Raw genomic sequence first — 15074 nt, forward strand, 5'->3', positions numbered from 1 at the left:
TATAATGTACAATTCAAATATTTTAGTGACATAACAAATATATGCATTTTTTATATGCAACAGACCTACCCTTCTACAAGACTCTCTTTAAATGGTGACATAGGGATTTAGACTCTTTTCATCATGTGGCTCTGCCATTTCAAAATGTATTTCTTCTAGCTACAAAAACAGATTTTAAAGTGATGAACGTCCTCTCTTGCACACGTTGCAGGGCACAGAATTAGTGACATGGCCCAATTTAACTTCTAGGGATGGGGAACATAGTGTTTGCCCAGGAAGAAAAGGACAGATAGGTCTATGAGTACTTAGTTTCACCACACATTGTACTTAAATGTGCTGCTTGTGTTAAAAAAGCAAATATATATGTATGTACACACATGAGTGCGCGCACACACACACACACACACACACACACACAGACACAGTGCTTAGATCTATACCATTTTAAAAAATGGACTCAACTCTATTTATTTCATTTCTTGTTAAGATTTTTATTTATTTGACAGAGAGCACAAGCCAAAGGCTCCTCAGGCAGAGGAGAAGCACTGAGTGGGGAGCTCGATGCGGGACTCGATCCCAGGACCCTGAGATCATGACCTGAGCCAAAGGCAGATGCTTCACCGACTGAGCCACCCAGGCGCCCTTATTTATTTCATTTTTTATTGAAAAGATGGCATACATAAATAACATACATCATTTAGTATAATTTATCGTTAATTCAGAGTGAGCAAGTGAACAATGGGACAGCCACCATACAAATCAACAATGCAAATGTGGCTGTCACTCCAGAGACTCCCTGAGTACCGTATCATTGATAGCCCCTCACAATCGTGAATTTCCTGCTAACTGCTTTCCCTTGACTTCCACTCCCCTCTGCCAACTCCCTGTTGCCTTCCCTTCTTCACTAGGGTTTGGAAATTGACATCTCCTCTTGCTGTCTCCATATCCTCAGCTCCCGTTCTGGCCTCTATCCCACATCTGCAGTGAAAATGCTCCTCCTGCCACCGAGGTCACCAATGACTCCCTAGTAATATTTAATAAATACCTTTTAAACCTTATCTTGCTGGACTTGTGGAATTTGACAATGGTGGTGACTTTCTCAAAACCTTTGTTAGGATGCTGTCTTCTGGTTTTTGTTTCATTCTTCTGGCTGATTCTTCTCGGTCTTCTCATAGGTTTATCTTCCTCTGTCCATCCTAAATGTTGGTGTTTGTCATGATTCTGTCACTTCCTAACAGTCTCACTCACTTTTAATGTTTAACTCTTACCCACAAACAATGACTGTTAAGTTGATATCTTCCGCTGCATGTGTGCTCCAGACCCGTATGTCTGTCTTCATTTAGGCATTTCCATTTAGGCAATCCATATGCATCTCAACCTTAACAATTCTTAAACTGTTTAGTTCTGCAATGATAAAAGCAGGTAGTCAGATAACAAAACAGATTTACTCAGTTCTTTCTAGGTGCCAGGCTCTGCTTTAAGTGCTTTACATGAATTAACTCATTTTAACAACTGATACCATAAGGATATTACGATGACCACTGTATAGATGACGAAACGGGGGCACAGGAGTGTTAAGCAGCTTGCCTAAGGTCAGGAAGAAACGTGAGACAAAGCTTTCTAACCCCTGAGCAATAGTTGTCTTTCTTTTCTTTTCTTTTTTTAAATTTTATTTTATTTTATTTAAAGTGTTCCAAAATTCATTGTTTATGCACCATACCCAGTGCTCCATGCAATACGTGCCTTCCATAATACCCACCACCTGGCTCACCCAACCTCCTCCCCCTCCCCTCTAAAACCCTCAGTTTGTTTCTCAGAGTCCACAGTCTCTCATGGTTCATCTCCCCCTCTGCTTTCCCCATCTCACTTCTCTCCATCTCCCCATGTCCTCCGTGTTACTCCTTATGCTCCACAAGTAAGTGAAACCATATGATAATTGACTCTCTCTGCTTGACTTATTTCACTCAGCATAATCTCCTCCAGTCCCATCCATGTTGATACAAAAGTTGGGTATTCAACCTTTCTGATGGAGGCATAATACTCCATAGTGTATATGGACCTCATCTTCCTTATCCATTCAGCCATTGAAGGGCATCTTGGTTCTTTCAAATCAAGTTGTATCTAAGACTCTTGACTGTGAATTCAATACACTTTTGGTAATATTTGGCTTATTGAGTCAGGGGTGCTGGTAGTTTGGATTTACAGGAGACCTTTTTAATTCTCCAGAAATCTGAAGACATCTACTAACAATATGGCAGCTAACAAGTATCCAGGGATAGCTGACCCCTCCTCACAGAGTCAGCCCAGAATAACACTAACCTCTCTACTAATGATCAAACTGAGTCTACTGCCTAACTTTCCTGTACTTAGTTATATAGGATGAGTAGTGGTGGTAAAAACTATGTCTACTAAAGTTTTTTTTTTTTTAAGATTTTATTTATTTATTTGACAGAGAGAGACACACAGAGAGAGGGAACACAACAGGGGGAGTAGAAAAGGGAGAAGTAGGGTTACTGCCGAGCTGGGAGCCCGACGTGAACCTCAATCCCAGGACCCTGGGATCATGATGTGAGCCGAAGGCAGCCGCTTAATGACTGAGCCACCCAGGCACCCGAAACTATGTCTGTTAAACTCTTGTCCATGCCTGGAGAGATGTGTGAACTATTTCTAAGAATAACGGGCTTAAAAAGGGAAGTAAAAAAAAAAAAGTATCCAGCGTAATGGAGTACAAATGTGACATACTTATTTTATAACAACTACTAGACCTTTCATTTTTGTTAGTGAGCTAGTTTCTAAGAACAATATGATAGGAAAAAAATACCAATATGATGGAAGAATGAGAACTTTTCATCAGCTCCACCATGCAAATTGGTATCATCTTATAGCCCTAAAGACTAGAACAAACAATGAAATGTTTGAAGGAAATCTAGAGGCAACTAAGTAAACAATCTCCACAAAGAGATGAGTCAGGGCTGCGTGCTGTGGAAATATGGTAATACCTGGGCTCTTCAGAGCTTTGGAGTTGTGTTCAAATTATGTGATGCTGTTGTTTCCTTCTCTGTGGCATGTTCCTTCAGGGGAGTGAGGGCCACAGCTGTGTCTGGACTCTGAAAAGTGTTGCCTCATTAACCCTTTAAAGTAAATGAATGGTCTGTATTAATTATGTTTCTTTGCTCAACAGATCAGTGCTATGACACTTAATACCACCGATAGCTCATTCATCACAATTCTCAAAATTCACTTCAATAATACACCTGATTTCCAAAGTCAACGTTTTACTTTCTCTTACTGCTCAGATGATGCTGGAACAAAAATCCATCTGCCTCAGCAGGTGGACATGGCCGCGCAGGTTGCCTCTGGGATGGCTTATCTGGAGTCCCAGAACTACATTCATAGAGATCTAGCTGCCAGAAACGTCCTGGTTGGTGAACATAATATCTACAAAGTTGCAGATTTTGGACTTGCAAGAGTTTTTAAGGTGAATTGTGTTTTGTTTTAATTAGGTTTTGTCACAGGTCAAAAGTCTAACATACCAGCAAACTGATAGATTTACTGTTGTTCCTCAAAATAATGTTTCTCCAAGTTTATCCAAAAAATAATGTTTCTCCAAGTTCGGTGGTCCGTAGAACACTTTAGTAGCCCAAGGCCTTGCAGATAAACCACCTCCTGTTTTTCTTTCTTCACCAAGGAGAAACAGAGGAAATGATTCCTAACCAGATGGGAAAGTACGTGATTAAGTTTGTGGTTGGATTAATGATCTGCCTTTCATGCAGTAGCCTCTCTTGATTTGCCTCGATTTTCCTTACAAAAAGCAATACATTTTGTATAGTTACTCCATCCACCTTTGCTCACTTTCTGCCAAATTAATATTCATGTTGCCAGAATTCTTCGCAATCACTGACTTTTTAATTCCTGGCCCTCATCCTGTGTCATGACATCAGGCCAAAAGACACTGACATAAGTGACATACTATTAAGTGTTTTTCTCTGAATTTAATTTTTACTTTCTACATCGTGCCCTACAAATAGGGTGTGGAACATGAAACACAACGTATAAGTGATTCTCTTTTGATCTTCATGAATTCATTATCTCTTTTTTAAATAAGTTAATTAGAACCCCAGTGACTTGATATATTAATTTAAATCATTTGGATCCTACTTTTCAATGTTAGAAAGTGAAACATGGTAATTATTAAAGTCAGTGGTTCTCCAATAACAGCAGTAAGTCTGGAAACAGACTTTGCCTTCACTTTTTCTTTTTTTAATTTGCTGAAGACCAAATGCCAAAGACCATCACATGTGAGTTCTCCCATGTGTAGTAGCGTGCTCTTGTCAGTGCTATTTTTAGCACATAGTAGGCTCTTAAATAATATTTTATTAATGTTTTCTCATAGATTTCTCAGTCTTATAAGCCAGATTTGGAATTTGCTACTAATTATCTATTGAACTAAGATCATTTTGAATGCTTTCCCTCTAAATTTTAATATGAAGCAGGTTACAGATGAACGAGGATAGCAATATATATATATATATATATATATATATATATATATATATATATCTCACTTGAACTTGGCTTGATTCCTCAATGCATTAACAGGTAGGTAATGAAGACATCTATGAATCCAAACATGAAATAAAGCTGCCAGTGAAGTGGACTGCGCCCGAAGCCATTCGTGCTAATAAATTCAGCATTAAGTCCGATGTGTGGTCATTTGGAATCCTTCTTTATGAAATCATTACTTATGGCAAAATGCCTTATACTGGTGAGTAATTAATTCTGAAGTGGGCCTTTCTGCTTCAGGTCACTTACTTAGGTGTGACTTTAACTGCTTCGCCCAGACTTAGAGGGCAGAGTTATGGGGCTAACCACACCATGTGCCTGTGGGAGCATAATAGATAAAATTTGATGATGATGATTTGCATTAATGAGGTAGTTTATTGCCTCTTTCTCCTTTGCTCTTGAATTGCGGTCTTATAGACATTACTTGCTGCAAGATTTAGTTTAATATCTGCAGCCGGGGAAGGGGATGGTAGACCTCAGATCTTCACCAAAGAAATCAGTTTGCTTTATAATCTTGAATATAATTATCGATGAATTTAAGACCCTGATCTTTAACTTATTTTTTGTTGGTTCTGTTCTATGCTATTTAGGCATGACAGGTGCTCAGGTAATCCAGATATTGGGTCAAAACTATAGACTCCCTCAACCACCTAACTGTCCACCACAGTTCTACAACATCATGTGGGAGTGTTGGAATGCAGACCCTAAGGAAAGGCCAACATTTGAGAAACTGCATTGGAAACTTGAAGACTATTTTGAAACAGACTTTTCATTTTCGGATACAAACAACTTTGTAAGATGAACACTGAAGAAGAACATTCAATAATGAAGTAACAAAAGAGTTCAATAATCAGTCCAGAAATAACAACCTTATTAATCGACTGCCAGAAGAGCTTACCTCGACATATTCAAGTGAGAAGGTCAACTTGGCCGTGTATTATGAAGAAGATTGTATGTACACTTCATTGACTAGGCAACACTGCAGGACAGTCTAAGATGATATTTTATCACTGTCTGGAAAAAATCAAACACATAAACACAGTTACTTTTCTTTTTTAAAAAAATACTTACATTTCTATTTATTGTTTGAAATACTGATCAAGAGGATCAACAGATGATAGTCAATTTTTACTCAGTGACTGTTGTAGCATTTTCCTGTTTACTGATTAAAGTGGTTATTCATTATTCCTCGGATTGCTGAATCCCATCAGGCTGTTCTTATGAAGGAATCTGATTGCTTTGCTGCACAGCAGGACCTGTGCTTTGAGATTTTTTTTTTCTCTTTTAAAATATCCTGTAACTACAATGATGGTAAAGCCATGTGAAATGACTTGATTGTACTTGGAGTAATTGCACATATTTTTTTCCTATGCATAAAAAAATGAAGCAGCTGTTGAGAAAAAGAATTAAAATTTCTCTCATTTTGTAGAAGGAAATGATGGGGCTTTTCTGTACCTCGGTATGTGTCATCTGAGAATCATCTACATTAGTTTTAATCTCCTAATGTTAAGAATCAGATTGCAAAGCGGATGAGTTATTATCTCTGGAAATATGTGAGAAACATCTAATAGCCTGCAAAATCTGAGAAATAAGTATAAAATAGTTCAGGAAAATGAGAGCAGTAGGATTGCCATGGCTTGGATTTCTGAATAATTTTAAGAAGATGGACCTTTGGTGTATAGGCTGGAGTTTTAAATTGATCACTGTACAGGTCAAGCTCAGTTTAGATCTAGAGGCTGGCTAGGAATAATGTCTGACTTGGGTTATGAAGCTGTATTTTTCTGTCTGGTAGGATAAAAGGGGTTTTTACTCATCTTATATGTGCATTAACCTTTGTAAGAATGTTACTGTCTTCTTAAGCAATGGGTAGATCAAATTTTGTGCCCCATTAGGGGATTAGGGAGGGTTCTCAGAGGCAGTTTCAGAATCAAGTATATATTCAGAGGTCTCTGCTGTAAAGCAATACGAATGAAACAAGCCACAAGGAAGCATAAGATTCTGAGTACATTCTCTCATCTTTAAAGGAGAAGAGGAACATATCTGAACAGTTTTGGAAACCGAAATCCAAAGTAGAGCGAGGGCTAAGAAGAAAGTGTTTGAACTCTACCTGGAAGGCTGGTTCCACACCATCACCACTTCAGCGGTAGTCATGGGGACCTGCGTTCCTTCCGTCTGTCTTCTCTTTCACCAGCATTGTCCTCATTCTCAAAGTCACAGACGGCTCAGGAGCAGCTGGGGCTCCCTGTTCTTTTCTCCTCATCTCGTAGCAGAAAATGGGAAACCTCTCACTCTGCATTTTCAGCTGGCATAAAAGACACTCTTTTGGGGGGCACCTGGGTGATGCAGTCCGTTAAGCCTCCGACTCTTGGTTTCCGATCATGTTGTGATTTCAGGGCCATGAGATCAACCCCCACGTCGGGCTCCGTGCTCAGCGCGGAGTCTGCCTAAGATGCCCTTTCCCTCTCTGTCTGCTCTTCTCCGCCTGCCTCTCTCCCTCAGGTAAATAAATAAATAAATAAATAAATCTATCTATCTTAAAAGAACATCATTCTTTTTATCTCTGTAGGCAAATTGGGGCATATGCTGACACATAATAGACTTACTATAATGTTGTGTGCCGATTGGCTTAGAATAAGTTCTGCCACTGAAGCCGGAAATGTGGCGATTCTTCCCGGAGACAGTTGGAAGGTCGGCTTATCGGAATGAAATTAGATGCTGGAGAGGTATCCATTAAGGAGAAAATCCCAGATGTAGGTCGGTGTGTGTACATACATTCAGACTTCTCTGAAACTGAAATGGGTCATGTGGAGCTATTGATCATAGAGCGCCTTGACTTTCTTTTTATAAACGGGAAAGACTTCCAAGATAAGGTCCACATAAATTGTTTAAATCAGTTGCCTATGTATAGGACAACTTTATTTGTGTAAAGTCAGAGTCTAATTGTGAAAATTCAACTACTGTATAATTTTTTTGTAGAAGCTGATAATAATAACTTGCTTAGTAAGATCTGATTTTGAAATGTATAGAGAAGGCTATCCTTTCTTGTTTTAATAACACCTGAAACTGGTTTAACTTACTATGTTTGATTCTTGGAGACGTTTATGTTCAAGGTTCTGTCAAAGCAATCTATTATTCTTGTTTTTGCCTGATGGATCATAGAGAAAAATAATGGATTCAGTTATGAGAAGCAGTAATAGATTTTTTTTTAAGATGACATAAATTTCTTTCCCTGTATAGAATAAAAGGATCGGGAAAAGATAAGTTGAATTTTCCTACAATGAGCCAGTTCTTGTTAAATTTACCTCCCATAAAGTGTAGCAAAGCTCTTTTCTAGGTAATGTTTTATTTATGTAATTCAGTTATTTGGAGGTAGTGGTGAAGGATATAAGTACATCATTCCATGTGGTATTTCAAATCTCTTTTGACAAAAACCTAAGAATTTTTGCAATAGGGAAAATTCAAAATTCCATTAAGCCTCTTTTAAGAAGGTTAGGAAGGAAGTAGGTATATATTACCTAAGGTCAAAAGAGGCACAGAGTGGATTCCTAATAGCTGTGGAACCTGAACATTGTATCATTGAAAACTAAGTAAAATGGAAGTGACCGGCAATCTGCTAACTGGGCCATGGTGGGCGGGGGTGTCTCAAAGGACACCAAAGACCAGGCATGGAGAAATATCAGGCTGAGCCCATTCCCATCCTCTCATAATACATGTCTGCATGGTGGCTGCATGGATCAACTCAATCGTAAGGGGCCAAAGCTCTTGATTCTCTCTTTGATGGCCCAAAGGGAACCATTGCCCTTGGAACGAGGCCATCGTGTCCCCCAGCTGGAGCTTTCTTGAGGAAGCAGCACCCTGCTGGTGATCCATGCCTTTGCCAAGCACATGCCCTATCTGCAATAAGGTCTAGTTGAGCATATGGTTTCTGGACCAAAAAGCCTGTCTGATAGTGTGTCTGTGGTGATTTGTAAGGACCCTGCAATGATACATTGTGCAAACCAGAATGGTGAGAACATGGGTAGTTATTCACCTTGTGTTACCGTTTTCTCCCATTAAAAACACCTACTCTCAAAATAAATGGTAAATGAGGGTTGAATGCCTGGGTACCGGAATTGCCTGTGGGCTCCTCTGGAAATGTTCAGTTCTCTGGAATTTACTTGGCATTGTTATGGAGAAGTTTTGGTCTCTAGTCTCCAATATGATCGAAAAATTTAATGTTGTAACATTAAAAAAAAAAAAAAAAAGAGAAAAGGCTGGGTAGTTTGGTGGAATGGGAAAAACTTATAAGTCTTTTAAATCCATGGCTCCAGTAATATTTTAATTTTCATAGTGTCATCTTTTTACTGCCTACACTACACCATTAAACTCCTTCAGATTTTTCCTTTTTTTTTTTTATGAAGGAAGTGATGGTAAATATCTTAAATTATTTATTTCATTTAGACATAAACTGGAGAATAAAAATAGCATGCAAACCCTGAATTTCAGACCCTGTTACAACTTAAGCTTCGATCTGCACCCGGATGACACTATCTATATTGAAGTTAGAAGATTCACTTATAAGGACAGAAACACCCAATTATTTCCATTTACTTTTCTTGCCTGAGTAGTTGATCCATTAGTCATCTGAAGTAACAGACTTCATTGTAACATCTTTTTCATCCTCTTGGAATATAATCAGCTCTTCCAGAAAAGGGTAACAAATCTCAAACCTGTGTTAAGTATCTAGTTATATATATTTCTGTGCAGGGGATTCAAGTCATAGAACATAATAACCCTGAAATCATATGTTAGGGGAAAATGCTAAAAGCAACTAAAATTGCTTGGTTTGAAAAAAGCTAAACATTGTCTTGTAATAATTCTCTGGGATTTTAGAATAGAGGTTTGATTGTACTTTATGTGAAAGATAAGTCTGCTTGATATTAACCAAATTGCTTTAATGTTTATAGTCCACACAATTTCAGGGTCAAGGATATTAGAGCTTTTAATCATTTTCCAGAATCTACATTTAATTATAGATTCAGAAAGTGGGAAAGAAAGCAAATTAGCCAGATTCTATACTTTAGAGGTACCATAGTCTCTAAAAAATGATTATTTCTATGTTATATGCTTTAATAATACATTGTATGATTACATGCAAATGTATTTACACGTGATTAATATATGTATCAAAAAAAGATAAAAAAGACTTCTTTCTGGGGCACCTGGCTGGCTCAGTAGGACATGTGACTGTATTTCAGGGGTGTGAGTTCACACCCCACATTGGGTGTGGAGCCTACTTAAAATAAAAGAAAAAGAAAAGACTTCTTTTAATTGTACCACTTGTTACAGTGCTATTCCTTATCTTGGCTTAAATGCAACCAATATTTGAAAAATTTCTACTTCTGGGTTCTTCAAAATACCAAGGCAAAGGCTTTTCTTGAAAATACATTTTACTCTAAGTGTTCTATCTTTATTTATGCTGGATGTTTTCATCATGCCAGTTATATCAAACTAATTACTTTTAACTTAACTTTTAAAAGTTGACTTCACTGTTTCAGAGGTCAAGTTGGTTGTGGACCTATGACATAAATTTGATGTATTTTATAGCACTTAAAATGTTTCCTCAGTTGACTACATTAAAAGGGCTTACATTTATGTGATGGGCAAAGTAAGTTGGTGAATACAGGAAATAGACCTTGCTACACACTCACTGCTGGTCACCTGCTTCGTGTCCCCTTTATCAGAGACCCAAGCTGATGGAGAGACCCCAGCTCTGACATTTTCCGTTGCTGTAGCAGTGGGAATGAGAGCCCTAGTGGGTCTCACGTTGACAACTGCATCCTTGGGCCCAGAAGATACATACATTGCTTCTACTAACAACTAACTCATTGACCATAATCACATGGCTTTACCGAGACACAAGGAGCACTGGGTGTATAATCTTACCATGTACCCAGAGAGAGGACACCAGAAATACTCAGGCAACAGCACTAAACGCTATCACACTACATTAGAACCTAAAGTTTTACATGAAGCTGAGTGTTGGAAGGCCACTTATACTTATTTACCCATTCCTTTCCCTTAATTATTTTATTTATTCATTAAACAAATGTAGATTGCTAATGAGTAACAGACATTGGGCTACATAATTGAATAAAGTTGTGAACAAGGGAAAAATGGACCCTGCTTTCTCTCAGGTTACAATCTATCCGGGGAGATGGATTGGTGTATGTGACTCACAAATCTATGTGCACAATTTTATCTTCTCATATTCTCCTGAAGAATGAACTTAAGGTCTGTAAGCTACTAGCCTGTGGTAAGCTACTATCTTATGTCCATTCTTTCCTTGCTTCTTAAAATAGAAGAACCTCTTTTCTTGGAACCCAGCTAAAAGATCACATTTCTCAGCCTTTTCCGTAGCTCAGGGTTACCAAGGAGATATAAGAGAAAATTGCTCGAGGGATTTCTAGGAAGACTCCATAAGAGGTGGACAGAGAACAGGAATGGGCTTTTTCTTTCTTTTCCTCTCTCATACTATTTTAAGCCTAAAATCCAATAACCATCTTAGATTGTAAAGAAGCATTATAGACGGAAGTCACTTATCAGTAGAGTCTGGGTTCTTGACAAGAGGGCAGCTGCCATACTTGCCTTGGATGGCTGACCTCAGAAATTCTACTACAGGAGAGGGAGAGGATAGAGAGAAAGAGAGAACATTATGCAAGCAGACGTTATTTCCAATTTCTCTTTCTAGATTTTGGAACAATTTCTGAATGGCACATTGTCTACTTAAAACTTCCCTTCCACCAGGTATTGGAAAATAACTTCTCAGATATTGCTAGGATTTTTGTCCAAGTACTGGGTGTTCATGATATGGTTAGATTTGGGAAGAGTTTTAATTGTTTAGGGCTGATATCAGGCCATAAGCTGTCCATGTGCCCAACCCCTGATATATCTTTTCTCCCATCTGAAGGGACCTCTTGGTCTCAGCTCTTTCTCCTCTATTTTTCTGCTCTCCCTGGGTCCAACAGAAACTTTTGACCCTTCTGTCCAGACCCCCTCACTAATAGCAGGAGCTGTTCTCTCCTTCACCAGGACGTGTGTTGGGAATACTCCAGTGCTTTCCTCCCTTGCATGCTCTACTTGGGAATTCCGCTCTCAGATTCCCCAAGCCATCTATTCCCCAAGTTCCTCCCATTTTCCCTCCTCACATATCAGAATGGGGCCTTACAAACTTTGTGTGCATCCTTTTGGCCCCATTCTTCCCTTGTCCTTGATAGCTTTAGTCTTTTAGGGTTGTGGGGTTGGGTGGGGTGGACCAGAAGGCTGATGACTGCTGAAAAGCCTTGAATTTTAAAAGACAAGAATTTGACTTTTGTTTTCTGCTGTTTTTGTTTTTGTTTTGATAATAGATATCTCATGGTTTAGTTGCCTGATATGGGAGGACCAAAGCATAATAAAAATACCTGGGAAAAAACATCAATTAATATCTTAAAATAGTATCCTGCCACACATGGAAATTAAACAAAGAAACAAAAAATACATAAATAACTACTTGACTATGGTTGTGCTGAGATCATGAAGGAGAAATGTATGGTGCTGTGACAATGAATAAATGTCCCCATAACTAGGTCTGGAGAGTTGGGGAGAAATGGAGACATGATGTTTTACTGTGGTCTGAAGGAAAAGAAGGTGTTTATTGACTCTTGGAAGGAAATAGGCACAACAAAACAAAGAGTGTGGGACAACTGAAGAACTAAAAGAAATCTAGTTGGCCTGGAGTGCGTGGAGTGAGGGGGAATGGTTCACAAGCTAAGACCAGCCAGGCAAGTTCCGTCCCTGTAATGGGGGCTGTGTAGTCACAGGTTAGTAATCTTATTTTTAATCCTAATGGGCAGACATTGATTACAATCTTTAAATTGGTAGCACGACCTATTTGGGATTTTTAAAAATACTGTTTTCACTAGTGAATGGAGAATGGCTATGAGGAGACAGTTAGGAGGTCCGTTTTTTCTGGGAGGGAGATGATAGAGGGCCAGAGGAGTGGATGGCAGGGGATCTAGAAAACTGAAAACACGTGAGATGTTTGGAGGTAAAGCAAGGAGCTCTTGATAACTGGATATGTGGGCAAGGAATAATTACGTATCAAGGATGACCCTATATGTCCTCTAGGAGCAGCTAGATGTGAAACAGTGGAAAGGAAGCAGATCAGGAGAACAACAACCAGAGGAGTTGGTTAGCTGATCAGCTGTCGTGAAACATCTAACTTGAGGGAGCCTGTGTGGTGCAGCTGGTTGAGTGATCGCCTTCAGCAATCTGGAGTCCCACAATCAAGTCCCGCATGGGGCTCCTGCCCAGCGGGGAGTCTGCTTCTCCTTCTGACCTTCTCCCCTCTCATTGCTCTCTAAATTTCTCTCCCTCAAATAAATAAGATCTTAAAAAAAAAAAGAGAGAGAGAGAGAGAGAGAGAGAGAAGAATCATCCAACTTGAGATGTTAATTAGAGTTGAGTATTTGGACCTGGAGCCCAGAAGTGAAGTATGAAGCCAAATGTAAACTTAGGAGGACTATGGTATAAGGGAACCATGTCAGGAACGGAAAACCCCTCAGAGAAAGAGCAGAGAAGGAGAAACAAAGAGGATTCATTCTGAGGAGATGGGCCTTTCAATGTGGGTAGAGAAAAAGCCAGAGAAATGGGTGGGAAATCAAGAGTGTGTTATTACAGGAAGCCAAGAATTAAGGGGTGCCAGTTGTACTGAGCCTTAATGAGAGTCAAAGACCTGGGAAGTGGAAGGTTCCTTGAGCTCTTAGAAACACAGCAGTCCTTTGAAAGTGCAAGTTCACCAGAGAAGTGGGATCAAAAGTGAGATTTTAGGGAGCTGAGGCACAAGCACGAGATGGGTGAGGACACTTAGGGCCTGGACAGCCTTTCTCCATAGGGCAGTGTGCACGCAGGAGATGACAGGTAGCATCGAACAGTGAATGTGGGACTCAGAGGGGGTTCTAAAAATCAGAGACTAGATCTTGTTTGAGTGCTGTTAGGATGGCTTCTAGAGGTTATTGTAGCAAGAGTGAGAAGGTAGTCTGGAAACATTTTGCAACTAAAATAAATCTTAAAGAATAACTGCTGCCTTGCTCACTAAATTTGTATGGATTCTATAATACGGATATTTATATGGATATTTAATTTAGTTAAGCTAAATATCCTTGCCTTAAGGGAAATAAAGTCTGGAATGTAGTAGAAACATCTTTGAATGACTGTATCTCCTATTCCAGAACCATTTACTTTGTTTGAGTGAAAATTTCATGGTGAAATTTTCTTACCTGTTTCTCCAAGACTGATTGTTTCTCCAAGATGGACTTTTCTTTAGAAATATAACTTTTAACAGGATTAGAGAAACAGGAAAAAAATTTTTTCAAGTAATCCCAAGTAAAATATCTATTCATTTTCCTTGAATGTCTTTTTCCTTGAATGTCTGGTCTAATTGTTCAAAATGAAACACTATGGCTCATTGCGGATGAATTATGAAATCCATTTAAGAGCACGTTACAATGATGTCAGGGAGGTGATACAAAGCTGGAGGGTTAATATTTCAGGGGGAAGGCATTTGAACCACACCCAAAGAAGATAATCATAAAGAATAAAAGGGAAAACAAAAGGAAAATTCAACAAAGAAAGGCAAGGCTATTTTACGAAAACATATCATCAAAATCTTAGGAGAAATATTTCTTCATTTATCGTGTTAATCGGCTTATGAATAATGCAGAAATGTACTTATTTCGCTTTAAAATAGCCTTAGTTCAAACCCTAGGTTTTTGGACTTGAGTCAGACAGATGTGATTTCACAATAAAATCTTTCTTGGGCATTATCTTCATCAACCTATTTTCATAAAACCGCAGAATTAGAGAGCTGGTAGGCACATTCGAGATCATACAGTTGGTCTCGCAGGAGTTCTTTTCTTCTTTTGAAATGAAAACTCAGAAGCAAAAATAATAAAAAGCAAGGGGTATTTAGTTATTTGAGAGAGAGTTTTCTTCAAAGGAAAATGCTTCCTAGACTCTTTAAATCCTTGTAGAATTATTTGCAAATCTTCAAGAAAAGACTCAGCATAAATAAGATTGCCTCAAGTTAATTATCTTTCTCTTGTGTGTTAGAGAAACTTATGGTACTTAATTTAGAGAAAACCAAAGATAAAATTCGAGATTTGATTTTGTGGCTGCACATTAAAGGTATTTGAAAGCGCGCAAGACGTGCAACGTTGTGCAAATGGGAGTGGGTACCAACATCAAGTAATAGCAGAAATCAAGCCCCCGGGATAAATGAAGTCCACAAGTTCTCCAGCTCACCAGCAGATGGGAGCCAAGATTGCAGCTGAAGAGCTCCAGTTGAGGACTGGGAGGAAGAGAAGAAAAGAACCTTGAAAATAAGCTAAAATTCTCATCTCATATTTAGTTTGTGTAATAAAAAATAGCAGAGGTAAGCTCACGTGATCCTAAGTCCCTATGCTCAGACCTGCATGAAGACATTGATTGTG

General features: G+C 38.8%; 1 protein-coding gene across 1 annotated transcript in view; it reads left to right on the plus strand.

Moving 5' to 3' along the window:
* FRK (fyn related Src family tyrosine kinase) overlaps nucleotides 1-9878 on the plus strand; it is a 105841-nt gene extending 95963 nt beyond the window's left edge. Inside the window, exons 6-8 of the mRNA XM_004753545.3 lie at nucleotides 3297-3478; nucleotides 4600-4765; nucleotides 5154-9878. Coding sequence (XP_004753602.1) covers nucleotides 3297-3478; nucleotides 4600-4765; nucleotides 5154-5365 — 560 coding nt within the window. The 3' untranslated portion in view covers nucleotides 5366-9878. The remainder of the gene's footprint in view (nucleotides 1-3296; nucleotides 3479-4599; nucleotides 4766-5153) is intronic.
* Nucleotides 9879-15074: the final 5196 nt, after the last annotated feature.

The sequence above is a fragment of the Mustela putorius genome, unplaced genomic scaffold (assembly GCF_011764305.1).
Source record: "Mustela putorius furo isolate JIRA1106 unplaced genomic scaffold, ASM1176430v1.1 tig00000450_pilon_pilon_pilon, whole genome shotgun sequence".
Taxonomy (NCBI): domain Eukaryota; kingdom Metazoa; phylum Chordata; class Mammalia; order Carnivora; family Mustelidae; genus Mustela; species Mustela putorius.